The following is a 16,363-nucleotide window of genomic DNA, read 5'->3' as shown; positions in this document are numbered from 1 at the left end:
ATGCCAGGTAGGTTGAGATAGTTTGTTCTATGAGAAAACATAAGATAGTCAATCTCAGTGTGGGCATTCCAGGACTGCTGCTGAGTTGGTGAGTTCAGCCTTAATTGACAGTCTTGCCCAGACCACAGAATATACTGGCCAGTGAGGGAGTCAGGGTGTAACACCAGATTCAGGTCTTGCTAAGTCAGTTTGACAGGTACAAAAGAAAACATTCTACCCATCCAAGATTCTTGATTGGTTTTCATTAATGTGTGGAAAGAATAGATGTTCTTTTCATTTCGTCCTTCCTAGAATTAGAAAAGTGTGTGCCTAAGTTTCTTGATGTACAAGAGAATACTTTATAGTCATCATTTTATTTAACTAAGGTCTGTGTTTGTCAGCTCCATTTATAGATGCTATGTTGAGATGCAGAGAACTACAGAAACACTAACTTGGTATCATTTAGTTAGTAGAAAATGGGACCAGGATTTAGAATTCAGTTTGTCTTTTTCTACTGGATACTTTCAATCTTGTATGCTAAGTATCCTGTTGTACCTGTGAGAGAAATCAAGAGAATTCAGTTCTTGCATACCTAACACCTTTTAAGGTGAGTTAGTCACTTTGACTCAAAGGGTCAACAGCAATAACTAATTCAGATCCCCTCGATTTGAGCCCTCGTATTAAGTTATACTTTCAAAAATAACTAGGCTGTGGACACAATGACACTATTAAGAATAAAAAGTATTCTGTTATGTAGACCGTTTCCACAGAATTTTTGTCATTAATAGCATCTCATTCCAATTCATTTGGAAATTTATTAGTTAGAGTAAATATCCGTTATCTCTCACTCCACTGAGGAATTCTTTTGCTTCCTTTGTATAACACAAATTAGGAAAAAAGTTACTTGTATTTTAAATTTAGTCAAAAGACTTCCTTTTCAACATTTTTAAGAGTATGTTCAAATATACAGGAAAATTGGAAGTATTTTAAGGATTACACCTTAATAACATATTACTTAAGTTCTAATTCATTGACATTTGAATAGTTACTTATCTATATTTCTAGTCATCTTTCCAACCTTTGACTTATCAATCCATTTTTAATGCTAAAAGCAGAATAGAGGGTCTGGGGATGTCACTTTGTTGGTAAAGCACTTGCCTAACATTCATAAATTCCTGGTTTTGATCCTAGTACCATATAAAATTGGTGTGTTGGGTCACACACCAACATTCAGAAGGTGGAACAGGATCAGAAGCTCAAGTTCATCCTTTGCTATATAAGAAGTTTGAGACCAGTCTGGGATACATGAGAGCCTACCTAGCAAAGCAAAGAAACAGAACAGAGCTTCTGGTTCTGCAAGGAATCATGAACTTGTTTTGTTTTACTTTTTTCTCTAATCCCTTGATGAAAGCCAGTTGATGTTGTGGATAGCCCTGGCCTTGTATTTTGATGCTAATTCCGCTTTCCTGGGAGGGGCTGCAAACTAGAAGTGAATCAGTATACAGACAACTTCTTGTGAACCTTCTGTCCACCTTAATTTGTAAAATAAAGGCTAGAGCCAGTGATTGGGCAGTAGGAAGAAGGGAGGTGGAGCGAAAAGGTTTTGGGAGAGAGGAAGATGATAGAGGAGGAAGAGGTGGAAGGACAGTGGAGGAGAAGCACAGCATGTGGCATGGGAAAACAGCAAGTTACAAGGGATCTCATAGATGGGGAATAGAGTAGTGTAGTGATGAATCTGCCCAATCTAGACGTGCAGTTTGTATTCATAATATTTGAGTAGTGTTTTCTTTGACTGGTCTTATTTGGGTTGGAGATTTACCACAACAACTTGATAGAGTGGAAAAGATTTAGTACTACCCGGGAACATTGGACTTAAAGATGTACAAGGCAGAGAGTTAACAAGATTTACTTCCTTCTAGTATTTCCAGGCTTGGGTATTCTGTAAACTTAGAAACCCTAATAGATACAAACAAAAAGAAAATTCCCAAGAAAAATCTACTGTCTGTAACTAAAGAACTTGGAAATTTGCTATCCAGTTAGAGAGTAAGCTTTTGGCCATATCTGCCTAGTCTAGAATGAATACATAAAGAGCTAACTGCTCATCAGTCCCAGTTGGCACTATTGCAGTTGAGCTAGTGGGCTGAATTTCTGTTCTCTACACTACCCTACACTAACAAGTTATCTTTTCACTGAGCCTTTAGGCAAAACATTACTTACTGGTTTTGCCCTTTCTCTTCTCAGTAAAAGGCTCATTTGACATGCACCTGTAGGTGAAACTCTAACTTTCTTTCTGCCTGCTTTATCAGTAAGGAAGTACTAATAGCATTCCCTGTGGAGACTGTTTCCAGACCTCTATTTCCTCTTACCCTATGTTAACAAGCCATTGCCCTTCTACTCCAGGATCAGTATATGTGAATTTGTGTTACATTTTTGCCCTGTAGTAATGAGTTGGTATCTTTGGTAATCTGCCTTTATCTCACTTGCATTCTTGACCCCACACTGCCCTTAGCCCCACTCCACAGAACCCAAACTGTCCCTCTCTCCCTCACTTTCTTTTATGTATCTTATCATCTAACTGTTAATTAAACTATCATGTCTTTGCTCTTGTTATACCAGTATTCTTCCTACCCTCCTACCAATCATCTGTTTGTCTTGTCTGTCCGTCCGTCTAACCATCCATCCATCCATCCATCCATCCATCCATCCATCCATCCATCGTCTTTGTTCTTGTTATTCCAGTTTTCTTCCTACGTTTTAGTGTTGTCAGCCTGAGCAAATCCTGCCTATCCAAAGTGTCAATATACATGTCACCTTCTCTTCCCTTTTTGTCGCTGAGGTCACTCTGTTTATGCCTTTTATAGAGTCTGTAGAATACTTAGTTTATTTTCTGTGTGCATGAACCACCTTGTTGAGAGCTCATAGAAAGTTAGATCATTTTCCTCCATACTGCTTTTTTTATGATTCATACCGAATTACTACTGATATTAATCAGTAATCTTTATTAACAGTGTCCTCTCAAGCACTATGTTTAACAATTATGAACATTAATTAATATTAATCCTATTGATCCTCACGTTGATCCTATGATACAGAGACAGCTATTATCCCACTTTATAAACTAGGGGGTTGAAGTTCAATGAGACAGAATACCTTAGCTAGAGTAACATAACAAGTAAGTCAAGATTTGAACCCAGAGTACCTGGTTCCAGATTATTACAAGTTGTAATCATTCATTTATTGATTCTCTGGGGAGTACAACCAGAAAGTATAATGTCTATTAAAATCAACCTTGAATGACTGAAGAGGGGAGTGTGACAGATAATTTGTCACCAGAATAATAAATATGCTACCATGAGAAAGGCTTCAGAGTCATTTGAAAGCTCTCATTTTGTTTCAAAGGGGAAGCCAAATAATCTGCTATGATGGTTACTGATAAAGTTAGGTCAAGAGAAGAAAATACCTAGAGAAATAATACACTTGATTTTTGCAGAATAAATAAGAAAAAGAGAAAAGGTATTATTTGGGTAATGAATGAGGTAGATTACCAAGTGCCCAAACTACCCATTTACAGAGGGAGAACCAAAGGCCATTTTAACTAATTAGCATGCCCCAGTGGCACATACTCATGACTCTCAAAACTTCAAGCAGAATCACTGTTTCCTGAGTGCCAGTTCAGAAGCCTTTCCATCTTAATATGCTGTGTAGTAGAACACTGTGTTCATATTTCAAGTAAAAGTGCTAGACCAAGATAGAAATGAGTTTTTGAAGAAACCAGTTTGTTGTTTTTGAAGCTGGTCAGCTTTGCCTAAGACCAACTGCTATTTTGGGATTCTCAGTTTACTCAGAATACTGCCAGCGATAGAAATGAAAACTAAACAAAAGGCTGTTATTTAGACCTCCTAGGTCTGTAAGTTCACAATCCATGCTTACAAGGGCAAATTATCAATTCATTTCTGCTGGGCAGTTTGAACGTAGGGATATAATAGTCTTTGTCTTAGCCCTTAGACCAGCTGTTCTCAACCTGTGGGTTGTGACCCTTCTGGGAGGTCAACCAATCCTTTCACAGGGATTGCTTATCAAATATTTACATTACAATTCATAGCAGTAGCAAGATTATAGTCATGAAGTAGCAACAAAATAATTTTATGGTTGGGGGGTCACCATTACATGAACTGAAATAAAGGATTACAGCATTAAGAAGGTTGAGAACCATTGTGTTAGTTATCTTCTTGTTTGTTTTTGTTAAAATAGACAGCCTTGCTTTTGGTTTGGCATGAAGAGGGAAATTAAAGAAATCTAGACCAGGTTTTACCAACAATGAATTCTAATACTGTTTCTTCTTTGTTTTTCAGGGTGACGAGGAAGGACCCAGGTAAGATTACATTATTGCTGCTTGTCTGTTCTTAGAAGTGGAGTGACATTTGTAACCTGCTATTGCCTCCTGAGATACAGACAAACAAAGGATAGCATAGAAAAGGGATATCTGTCTTAATTCAGGGCTTTTTATGGCTTTTATTTTGTATGACTCCCATCTCCTTCTTCATCTGTGTTATTCTCTGCCTGTAAACTTCAGATAAAGGTAGACTTGAAAGTGTATAGTGACAAAGACTTTGCTTTGTTCTTTAGCACATTCAGAATACCTTGTTAAAAGGAGCAGGCTCTATATTTGAATGGTAATTAGACTATCAGATGGACCTACTAAACTTACAGTGTTCTTTTTTGTTCTTTTTGGCTTTTGTGAATGTGCTCTAGACTGTATTATTTCTGTCACAATGAATATCACAATGAATACTAGGTAATAGGTATAAAAAATTATTTAAATGGGGAAGACTTTTATACTTTTCTATATCAATAGTTGGAAGAAATTTAACAGGGTATTTTTATTACCTCAGCCTTATAGTAAACTTGGACTTTACTCTCTTTCCTCTTCATCTGCTTGAGTAGTGAGAAAAGACTATAGGAAATTCTGCAGCTGTGCTATCAAGCAAATTATAATGTGTAGACGGACCCCATCTGTCATGGAGACTAAAGGACTTATGACAGGGAGCTATCAGAAAGGATGTCTGCGTCTCTGCTGTTCAAACTTTATTTGTTCAAGTACTTCTACCCTTTCTAGTGGATTTTAAGTAGAACCTCAGTGAATAGAAAATCTTTGTCTTTATGTAGAGTGAAGACTGTATCCCTTGGTGAACCTTCTTCTTCATCCCAATAGAGCCTGAGTGGCTTTTGCAGAGACAGAGTTCCTCAGATCTCACTGCAAAATTCACTAATGTAGTTAATTCCTTCTTAAAAGAACCTAAAAAACAACTGTCCAAGATTTCCCATGGAGCCAGTATTTGACTCTGATTTTATTTGTGACTAACAAATGTCATTCCTTTTTCCTCATGTCTCAGGTTTTGTTCTTTTGTTTTTCCTTTTGCTGTGATGAAATATACCCTGGCAAAAACAACTTAAGAGAGAAGGGGTTGTTTTACTCACAGCCCAAGATATAATCCATTATGGTTAGAAAGTCAAGGCAATAGGAACTTGAGGCAGCAGGTCACATTGCATTTACAACAGATGAAAGAGCAATAAATGCTTGTGTTTACCCCAGTTTTTCAAATATGTATTCATTCTAAGATCCCACCTAGGGAATGATGTCACTCACATTGGGAAAGCCTTATCACCTCAGTTAAACTAATAAAGATAATTCACTACAACCATGCCCAGAGGCCAATCTAACCTAGATGATCTTTTCCAGGTATATATGGAGGCACATCTACCAAAATCCTCTCAAATTGACTGGTAAAACTAATTACCTCATCTGAATGATCCCCTTTAAATGTATTGTTTGAGAATTTCATACATGAATATGTGCCTTGATAAATCTATCCCTTGTTCCCTCCCCTTTAACCCTTGCTGTATCCCCACAATCACTTTTACCTCCCAACTCTATGTATTTCTTTTTAAACCCTTTAGTACCACCAGTATGCCATGGGTGTAGGACCCTCTACTGGAACAGGAACAACCTATGGAAGGTTATATCCCTGAAGAAAATTGACATTTTTCTTCCCCCAGCAGCCATCAGTTGCCAGTAGGTCCTCATCTAGGAGTAGAACATTGTGAGCATCTTCCTCATCGATTCTGGGATTTGGGATGGCTTGATTTTGTGCAGGCCTTGTGCATTTAGTCACAGCCACTGAGTCCGTATGTATAGTAGCCTGTCATATCCTGTAAACAGTTTTGCAGTAGCTCTCCACTAACTCTGGCTCTTAACAATCTTTTTGCCCTCTTCTCTAGTGATCCTCTGGGGACATTTGTAGAGGAAGGGTATGATACGGGTGTCCCATTAAGGGCAGAACAGTCTTTGGTATCTTGTTCTCTGCATATTGATCAGATGTGAGTCTCTGTATTAACCACCACTTACTACAAAAAGAAGCTTCTCTGATAGGTGTTGAAATAGTATTTATGGATATAAAGATACATATTTAGGGAGTAATTTAAAATGATGTTGATTAAGCTGAATAATTGTAGGTTCTCCCCTAGGGCTCATGACCTACCCAGCTATGGATTCTTGCTCTGGTTAGTACCAGGCATGAATTCTGTCTTGTGGATTGGGCCTTAAATCTAACCAGAAAAGTTATCAGTTACTCCCATGTCATTAGTCCTTCTCTTCCCCCATGGGCATATCTACAAGATGTACACCTGAGTTAGATTATTGACACTCCCTTCCTGATCCTGAACCTACATGGTACTTTCCACTGTTGTGGAAGCTAGCCAGTAGAAATGAAGCTTCTAGGTTAGTATCAGATCAAATTCTCCATGTCTACTGACTCAAATATGTGGTATCTTCAACCATCAAATTCTGGAGGATAACCAAGAACAATGGCAGTAACCTGTCATGTATGGGACCATACTGATCAACAGAAAGTAACCCATACCTCGAACTGTTGAACCCCTTTCTTAAGATGTTCCAAGTGATATCCTGAACGTGCATCTTTTGGTATTTCCTTCTCTTGAGAACTGTGTTCCCCAGCTTCCACTTTAGAACTACAGGGACATATCCAGCTCTGGTCAGCTGTGGTTCAAGCCAGCAAGATCATGCTTTTATATGGCCTCAGAGAATCCCTTCAGATTCTACCTTCCAAATGTTTTCAGGAACAAGCTTATTCTATATATGGCTTCTTCCCTCCCTAGATCCGTTTCATTTTTTTATTCCATTACCATGATTTTGTGGGAGCTGAAGAGATGCCTCAACAGTTAAGAGAAATAACTGTTCCCAAGTACCAGGTTACAACCATCTGTAATTCTAATTCCTAGGGCTCTAATGCCCTCTTTCTGGCCTTTGTGGGCCAGGGATATACATGAATTCAAGCAAGCACTTAACATAATGTGTGTGTGACCCTGCTGTGTATCAGGCATGTACTATACATAATGGTGACTGAGGCAAACATGGCACCTACCTTTGTACATTTAGAGTCTAGACAGAGAGAGGTGAGCATACAAAGCAGCAGTATGGAAGAAATGCTGATAAAAGAAATTAGGCTGCTTGAGGAAAGGGTTAAAACATTGTTTAAAAAAAAGGAAGGAAAGTCAGGGGATGTTGGGAGAAAGAAAGGAAGAAAAGGAGAAAGGAAAGAAGAGAAAAAGAAAGAAAATGATAGAGGAAGCCTAACAGAAAAAGTTCTATATAGACAGAGGTCTGGAAGATGAGAGAGCACACAAAGGCTGAGCATGGTTTCATTGTTGCAGGTAAGGGAATTTCTTATGTAAAAGTGCTAGACCAGAGAAAGTGGAAGATAAGAAGTACTGTGATAATTTTGACCTTAAAAGCCTTCTTGGAGTATTTGCACTATCCTGGAGTCAGTGGCAAGCCATTAAAGAATTTGAAACCACAGTCCTGTAATCCCAGCATTCAGGAAGTAGAGGCAGAAGGACTAAGGGTTTAAGGTCAGCCTTGTTAGCCTGTACTATATGAGACACTTCTTAAAAAGCAAAAACAGCAATTTAAACAAAAATTGACCTCAGCAGGTTTGCCTTTTTGTGTCTGCTGTCCTCAGAGTGGAAAACTAACTGGAGGCAATCATAAGAAGCCCAGGTAAATTGATTAAATTAGGTGTTTTTTTTTTTCTCTTGTGTTCTTCCACAGAACACATGAGGGTGAGTACTATATATGGAAATTGATTAGCTTGCAGTTTTGAAGGTTCTGGGCCATGGCGCTGTCTGATTAGCTCTCACGAGGACCTCATTGTGCATGACATGGTGGTAGCTTGAATATGTACAGAAGAAAGGCTCACAAAAGAAGAGGTTTTAGGCTCCCGTTTTCTTAGAACTAACCTAGTTTCATAGACCTAAATTGATTTCTTCCCAGGGTGGTGGCCCAGTGACCCAGTGGCCCAGTCACATTGTAGAAAGCCTCACTCTTTCAAGGTTATTATATTACTTCTGGATATGGCCACACTGGAAACAAATTCACCATGTGAACTTTTTAAGAATAGATCATGTCTAAGCTATAGCGCAAGACTTGTAATGATAGGATTCTGAATCAATGTTTTCTCTAATTATTAACCACATTTTCACCATTTTGCCTAGGCATTTGATTTGAACACCAGATTGCCCCTTTATTCTCTAGCTCCTTGAAATCAAGGACAGTCACAGCTATAGACCTTCTTTCTGCCAAAAAGAGTTGAAACAAGACCATGCTAAAAGATAAGAGCTTAGCAGAAGTAATAGGAAGGTTCCATGGCTTAGCACATGAAATTTCTATCCTGACAGCTTGATTAGGCTGAACATTTCCATTTTGTTATGGCCGAATTCCAAAGTCACATTGATTAGAAAAGTGTGAGGATGCTTGCAGAGAAGTGTGAGAGACTCGCTTTCAAGTTTAACTGGAGATACCTGAGTGTCATTTTGACAAGGCATAGAGTTTCTTTATCTGAGATGTCAGGCTGTCTCCCTCAAGCCAGGCTGCCATGGATGTCAGCAGGATTCTCTTTGACCACGACTTTACAAAATCATTTTCAGTATTCTGTGCACTTGAGAGCATGTTCTAAGTTGGCAAAAAGAGGGAAGAGGATTCATATTTTCTTCTTAACCTTTAAATCCATGTTTGTTGGTTCCATTCAGCTTGTGTTAAACTACCATTTAGCTCAGTCTAGTCCAGTTACCACTTCAGGGCAGATTGCCTTTGATCTAAAATTTCTCTCATTTATGATATACACTTTGCCATTTCAACAAGCCAAAGAGAATTTTGTTCCAAAGTTTTCTGTGTTGCTGAGAGATTAAGTGAGGTTTGATGTGTAAAGGATATGTACTTCTTTCTCCCTGCACAAAGAATGGCTAGGAGACTAGGTCCCATACTCAGTTGTCCTCTACCGTGGAAGAAACAACAAAAATCCTATATCCTGTGGGATAGACTTTCTCTTCTGTCTACCTGCTGGAGTCTCTTTGCTTTTGAGCTTTGACTTTCTGGGCTGTTTGATATGAGTTAGCCAGATGTTGTGCTTTTGCTTATGCCTGTTCCTCACCACGTTTTATTGTATAGTTGTCTAGCAAATTAACAACAACAGTAGTAATTGTAGATACTCTATTCTAAAGACATATGTCCAAAGTGCTTTCTGTCCATTTTCATTTAACCTCATGCAAGGCCTATGATATAGTTGCCTTATTTGTCAAATGAGGACTTATCAATAAATTTATAGAGACATCCCAGGTTAGTTAGTAGTAGTAAGTAGCAGATCTAAGAAATGAGTCTGATCTGTTTTCAGGGCTCATTTGGACTATCTGCAGGAGGCAAGTTTGTGACCCTGTGTGAAAGCCAAGAGAATTCTCACACAGTCCTCACAGGCTCACCTTGGTCTACTTCCTCTAACCTGCATTGTGACTCACTAACATGTAATTGCTCTGGCCTATTTTCTGAAAGTGATTTCTCCTTAGCTACTGTGCTTATCCAAGGCTATCTATTTAATCCTCACACAATATCTCCTAAGTACCAACACCATGAGAACTCTCTAGGGAGCCAAGCAAACCTTTGTTTCACATTACAGGATAGTTGCTTGTTGCTTGCTATGTAGTGACTTACCCTCAAATCATGATACACCAGTCATGGCTGGCAAGGATCTTCAGTGGGTATGGTAGAGCAAAAGTTTTAATATGTAGAATGTGAATATTAACTACTGTGGAGTCATTTTGTAAGATGATCTCTTGAAACCCAGAATGATTATTTCTTCTTCAAGCAAAAAAGCAATTTACACTTTCAGCAGCAATTTTCTGTCTTCTCTGTACTATTATGGGAGATATGTGTTCACTGCCTCACAGATTGGCTCCTTCTCTACCCCTGTTGAAGCCTGCTGAGAAGTAATATGTACTCGAGGAGAGGGGGTGGCAGTATGATCTGCTGGTGTGAAAGCAATTGTTTTGTGGGAGGCAATGAGAGAGAAAAAGACTCTTAAACTCTTGTGCTTCGAGAAAAAGGAGCAAGATCGGGATTAAATTTTGATTTTCTTTTGGAGTTTTTTGAGATTTTTTTTCTCTTTAAGAGAAAAATGACTTTTTAATAATATCAACTATACAGGGAACTTCTGTAGAATTTTCATCTTCAGAGTTGGCTGTTACTGGAGCATAAAGCGCCTGTTGAGATCATTATGAATGTAACCCGTGCTGCTTGTGTGATCAAGCAGAAAGCATGTTTGGAAGGTATAAGAACAAAGGGCATTGACCTACCTCTTCTCTTCTCGTTTGTGCCTGTGACCTTGTTTGTGGTGTGACCTTGGTCAAGTTATTTAACCTTGTGTACTGTTATTTCTATGTAAATACCAGCCTCCCTGCTGCACTTTTACCAAGATTTTTGTTAGTCAGTTTTCCATTGCTGCAACAAAATACCTGAGATAAAGTTTGTGAAAGCCTAGAGAATTCACACACAGTCCTCAAAGGATCACTTTGGTCTATTTCCTCTAACTTACATATGAAGAAAATTATTTTTTCCTCATTCATAGTTTCAGACACTTTAACCTATTGCCTGTCTAGTCTTTGGACCTATGACAGCTTCATCATGGAAAGTAGTAGATAGTAAAGGTGGCTAGGAGTCAAAATATAAGAGCCAGAATCTCAGTGGCTCTTCAAGGCATACTTCTATGGTTCTTCAGGAAGCCTCACACACTACCACCCAGCAGTACCAGAGTTGGTAGACCAGCCTCTAGCGCAGAGTCTTGGGGGGAGATATTTATTAATTTTAACTTAGTATGTTTTAATTAGTAATTTTAAAAATTGTAAATCTCAGTTTTGTTTCTTTAGTAGCCACAATGTTAAGGAAGAGGAGGCCATGGGCCTTGGGGATATAAGAACAAAGATGTGTGTTGTTGCATTTACAAAGATCTCAGTCTAGCTAAATAGACAAGTTTGTTATCATATTTAATTGCAATATGATAATTATTAAGATATTTAAAGAAACTTTAATGAAGTACCAAGTATGTAGATATATTTTAAATATTTAGATATATTAAATCATTCATTGCTCACAGTAGCCCTAATAGATGGTTTATGTATTATTTTCATTTTCATTTAGAGATGAACATTTATGAGATCATGGAGTTTTAAAAAAAAAGGCAGCCTTCAAGCTCAAGTAGTTTGATTCCAGAGTGTAAACTACACTATTGCATGATAATAATCCTATAAAGTAAATCTATTGCGTGTAGAGTACTACACTGATAACTCAAAGAATTCTTCTGGATCTTGACAGATGGATGGAGCTAGGAATTTTCTGATGGAAATAATAGGAAAGTCATCCAAGCAGAGAAGTCAACAAATATAAAGGTTCAGAGGTCTGAGGATACATGTGCCAGTAGGGACTAGCCAATGACTGATTCCAGAAGATAAATAGAGTTCAGCTTGTAAAGTGACTGGGATGCTGCATTGAGACATCAAAAGGTTTAGGCATTTCCTGTTACACACTACTTCTTGAAGCCAAGATTTTCTGTTATTCCTCCAAAAACTTCTCATAGTTTGTTATACATTGTAAATTGTTAGTTTGTTTTTAATTCCACTATTTTTCCATCAATCTGACAACTGGGCCAGTGAGATGGCTCAGCCAGTAAAAAGACTTGTTGCCAAGCATAATGACCTGAATTCAATTCTGGAGACTCACGTGATAAAAGTAGAGAACCAACTTTTACAGGTTGTTCTATGACCTCCACATGCATGATCTAATGCACAGGCCACATGCATACACACAAAACATACATGTAATTTTTAAAAACCTGACATCTGATTATATTTAACAAACACCATGAAGCACAGGAAGCATTCCTTTTTATTTTTTACATGTAAAAATAAGAAATGAGGTAAAATGTTTGGAAGGATTTCATTTAATTTTCATTCTATTTATATTCTTATGTTTACAGTTCTACCTTCCTCTAATTTAAAGTTTAGAAAATAATTACCTAATTCCTTTCAAATAGATGAAGAAAGGCAATCTTAATGCACCAACATTTTCCAAATGGAGGACATAGATGTTTTACTTAAAAACTAGTCAAAGAAATGGTGTGAACTGATGCTGTGTTTGCTGTTCAGTTACAAGTGATGCTAAGGAGTCTGGTTGTAGCCTTACTCTCTTCTTTCTTGTTTGTCTCCCTAACCATTATGGCCTGATTCTTAGCAGAATAACTTTTAGGAAGTCAAAACTCTATTCTTTTTTAAAGAATAACTATATTTGATAGCCTTGTTATGTACCTCTCACATGTGGGTAGCCACAACAAAATTGTTTATTGAGTCTGTTTTATTTTACAAAAAGCCTGCTGGTTAGTCTCAAGTTCCTTTTTCTTCCTCCTTCTTCCCAGTGAGAGATAGGCAAGAGGTAGCAGCATATTGTCCTACCTTCTAATTTCCTCTTTCTCCATTCCTTTCTTTCTTCCCTTTTCTTTTCCTTCTTTCTTTCTTCCCTTCTTTCTTTTCTTTTTTTTTTTTTTGTGGCAGTTGGGAGGTAAGAGCAATGGAAACTTTCAGGAGATATCCATACAACATGCTGGGAACACATATTAGTAGGTTTTGTTTTGGTTTTCTTTTTTCCTTTCTTTTTTTTTTTGAGGTGTTGTAAGTTTTATAGTCACTAAGTAGAAGTTTCCTTAACCTTAGAACTTCAAGGAAGTGATTTCAAATCTTTAAGAAAAGATAGAACTTACGTATGTATATGATATATATATGATGTGTATCTATATACATACACTGTGGCATCTCAAATAGTGAGGTGTTTTTTTACCGTGGATCAAGATGTACTTGTTTAGACACCCTAAACATAAGTAGTTAAAGGTTCATGAAAGATAAACTTTATCTATATGCAGTTGTTTCTGGGAAGAAAAGCTTCTTTTTTTTCTTTTCTTTTTCTTTTTTCTTTTTCTTTCCTTTTTTTTTCTTTTCTTTTTTTCTTTATTTTTCTTTATTTTTTTTCTCAAATCATAATTAATTCACACAGGGGTTATAAACACAGAAAGTCTGGATGTGGGGAAGGGAATGACACTGGAGTGTGGGTGTTCAGGGGGGATACAGATATCTTTCAGAACAGGGTATCGGCTGGGTGAAGGTTCAGGGGACAATTCACTATGACTCTGCCTATGACTCGCTTGTCCTTATCTAAGTTGGTATCATCTGCCAAGGCTACCTATTTACAAGGTCTATGACTACTCAGGCTTATAAATTTCCACAAAAGCTGCCTGTTGACATTAGCTTATAGCCATCTGTTTCAATGTTTTTCCACTGAGACCCAAGACTTGGTGTTAGTATATATGTATGACAGGCCTATTGATGATTTTAGGCCTATGGTTGATTTTAGGCCTTCAATGTGTAAGCAGGGCTGCCCCGACATCTCCTCCCTTCTCTAAGTATAGAAGGGCTGTGGCAATTCTAAACTTGCGAAGGCGGGGATAGAGGCCTGACCTCCAGTATTTGAAAGGGACCTTGTAATGGCTCCAGTCCCCCTGTCATTGTCCAGTGAGGCATGAGGGCCATACCCGTCCCGATGTCGTTTTCCTGGAGAGGGGATGCTTTTGATATCAACCCCTATGCAGTCAGGCTTGTCCCTCAGGGAACCCAGATAGATATTTTTATCTTTTATTTATATTCCCTTGCAGTGCTTAGCCTCACAGCCTAAGCAAGAATTCAGATCGCCTGTCAGAGGGGGTTCTGGGTGGCCTCTCTCTGCTTGGTCTAGGGACAGAAGTCCCCCCTTTTAGTTTGGGTGGAGATGGGCTTTGGAAACACCCTGTATAAAGTAACAACCTCATCTTGAGTCTCATGCTCCGTAGCTAACTTATGATAACGTATCTGAGTAGGTTTTGCTACCAAATTATTTATCTGTTGATTCACAGAGTTAGTCCGCCTATTTGAGGGCCAGGGACCAGCAGAAAAAAGCAAAAAGAACCCAAATAATGGTCCCAAGATGGAAGGAAATAGGGTTGACAACCTTGGAGAGGCTGCAAACCAATTCTTGTACCAGCATTCAACTGTCTCTTTCTCTCTCTGATTTTTCTTAGGGCCTTCACTACCTATTTCATGCTCTCTTTAACCCTCCTTGTCTTGTCTATGTAAAGACAACCTTCTTCTTTGAGGGTTGTACACAGTCAAGAGCTGTATACAGTCTTTTCTATTGTACTAGAGTAAATCAAGTCCAATAAGGATCTTTGCGATTTTAGGAGGTCTCTTCAGACTTCGAAACGAGGGATTTCTTCAGATTAGTGATGTCAATCTCTAGCTGTTTGATGTTCTTGTCAGTGGCCCTTCAAAGGTCTGAGTAGTATAAGTTCGGAGGCCAGCATCTGGATTAGAACTTCTAACCGCAGATATCACAGGTGATTCATTTTTACCTGGAAAGGAAAAAGAAGGGGATTCTCAGGGAGATTTCCTTTCCCTGGATGTAAATTGTTATTCATCGTATTTATGGTTGGGCCTGGCTTTGTGGGGGTATCTATTTTTTTCATTAATCTTTTTGGTAGCCAGTTAGCTGTGCCTTCTGTGGTATCGGACAGGCATATCAGTCCTCAGCCCCATAAGGAACTGGGTCTGGGCCATTCCCTTTAAGGGTAAGAGGGTCCTTCCCCATATCTGTGGCAAAGTTTTGTTGGTCTTGGTGGTGCCAGAGGCAGACAGCAGCAGATTTGCCATGAGCTTTCAGCTTTAGAGAGATAAAAGTGAACAAGGCATGATGGAGAGTATTTCAGGGGGACTCCTTCTGAGGGGGTACCGTTCCCCCTCTATTGTTTTTAAAGCCAATTTTTCAGAGTTCTTGTAAAGTCAGGGCAGAAGCGCCAACAGTCGCTCCTTCCACACTCAGAGAGTCATGAAGACCCTATTTAAGGATATATAAATCTATATTAATAATCTTTGTCAAAGGACTGTTATAGCACTGCTGACAACTAATCAGACTATATAATATATCGATTAGTAATAGCTTCTTCTACTTTTTGTGAGATTATCTCTCTTTTGTCAATTAATTGTTGAGGAAAATTAGGGTTTACCTCTCTCTTGAGAATATTGAACAGAGACTTAAATTATTTTGTGGAGAGCTTAAAATAGGATCTTAGCCAATTAGCAACTCCTAGAAACTTTTGAAATTAATTTAAAATAAGTAAACTCTCTCCCTCTCTTTTTTTTTTTAGACCCTTTATCTGTGTGTTTTTTTTATTGGGTATTATACGAATTTACCTTTCAATGTTATCTCCTCTCCCATTCTCCCCAAAAACCCCTTATCCCATACCCCCTCCTCCTAATTTTTGTGAGGGTGTGCTCCAAACATCCTCCTAGTCCCATCTCCCTGCTCTCCAATTCCCACACAGTAGGGGATCCAAACTTTCGGAGACCATGGCCCTCCACTTTCACTGAAGTCTAACAAGATCACCCTCAATTCCCTATACAGGTGCATGAGTCCCTCCCTTTGTGTGAAAAGCTCCTTTTTGTATAAGTGCCTCTTCCTGAAATCCTCAATACCATTTATGTAGGTTGAAATGTGATTGTAAAATGAAAAGATTTTGTTTCCTTGGTGACTACATGTCTCCTTACACTCTGGTTCCATCAATTCTATTTAAAGGAAGTTGAGATTAAGCATGGAAAAAAAAACAGCACAGAGAGGGAGTTGCTGACAGAACTGCAAGGAAGTAAGGCAGGGAAGGCATCACTTCTCGGTATTCTCTGTTCTGGCTTTAGATGCATCTTGATCTAGATGTTGTGGCACAATGTATTTTATCTGTCCAGAGATACTGTCATTCACACAAGTATAAAGTGACCAAGATGGCAGCTTTGTCCTATCTTTAAGAGATGTACAGGATTGGTAGTTAACCAGCAATAGCAGTAAGAATTACTGATACCATGGATATTGAATGGGAGCTGGACCAAAGTAATGTCAGAGCTTTTAAAGTAACTA

The 16,363-nt window shown here is 38.4% G+C and overlaps 1 protein-coding gene across 1 annotated transcript in view; it reads left to right on the top strand.

Moving 5' to 3' along the window:
• The window catches only part of Trim44 (tripartite motif containing 44), a 100,733-nt gene that overhangs the window by 40,435 nt on the left and 43,935 nt on the right, over window positions 1–16,363 (top strand). The window contains exon 4 of the mRNA XM_028767100.1: window positions 4,332–4,351. Within this exon, the coding sequence (XP_028622933.1) occupies window positions 4,332–4,351 (20 nt within the window). The remainder of the gene's footprint in view (window positions 1–4,331; window positions 4,352–16,363) is intronic.

This window comes from Grammomys surdaster, unplaced genomic scaffold (genome assembly GCF_004785775.1).
Source record: "Grammomys surdaster isolate TR1022 unplaced genomic scaffold, NIH_TR_1.0 170, whole genome shotgun sequence".
NCBI lineage: Eukaryota > Metazoa > Chordata > Mammalia > Rodentia > Muridae > Grammomys > Grammomys surdaster.
Note: the sequence above shows the minus strand (reverse complement) of the source record. Positions and strands in the feature narration are given on the sequence as shown.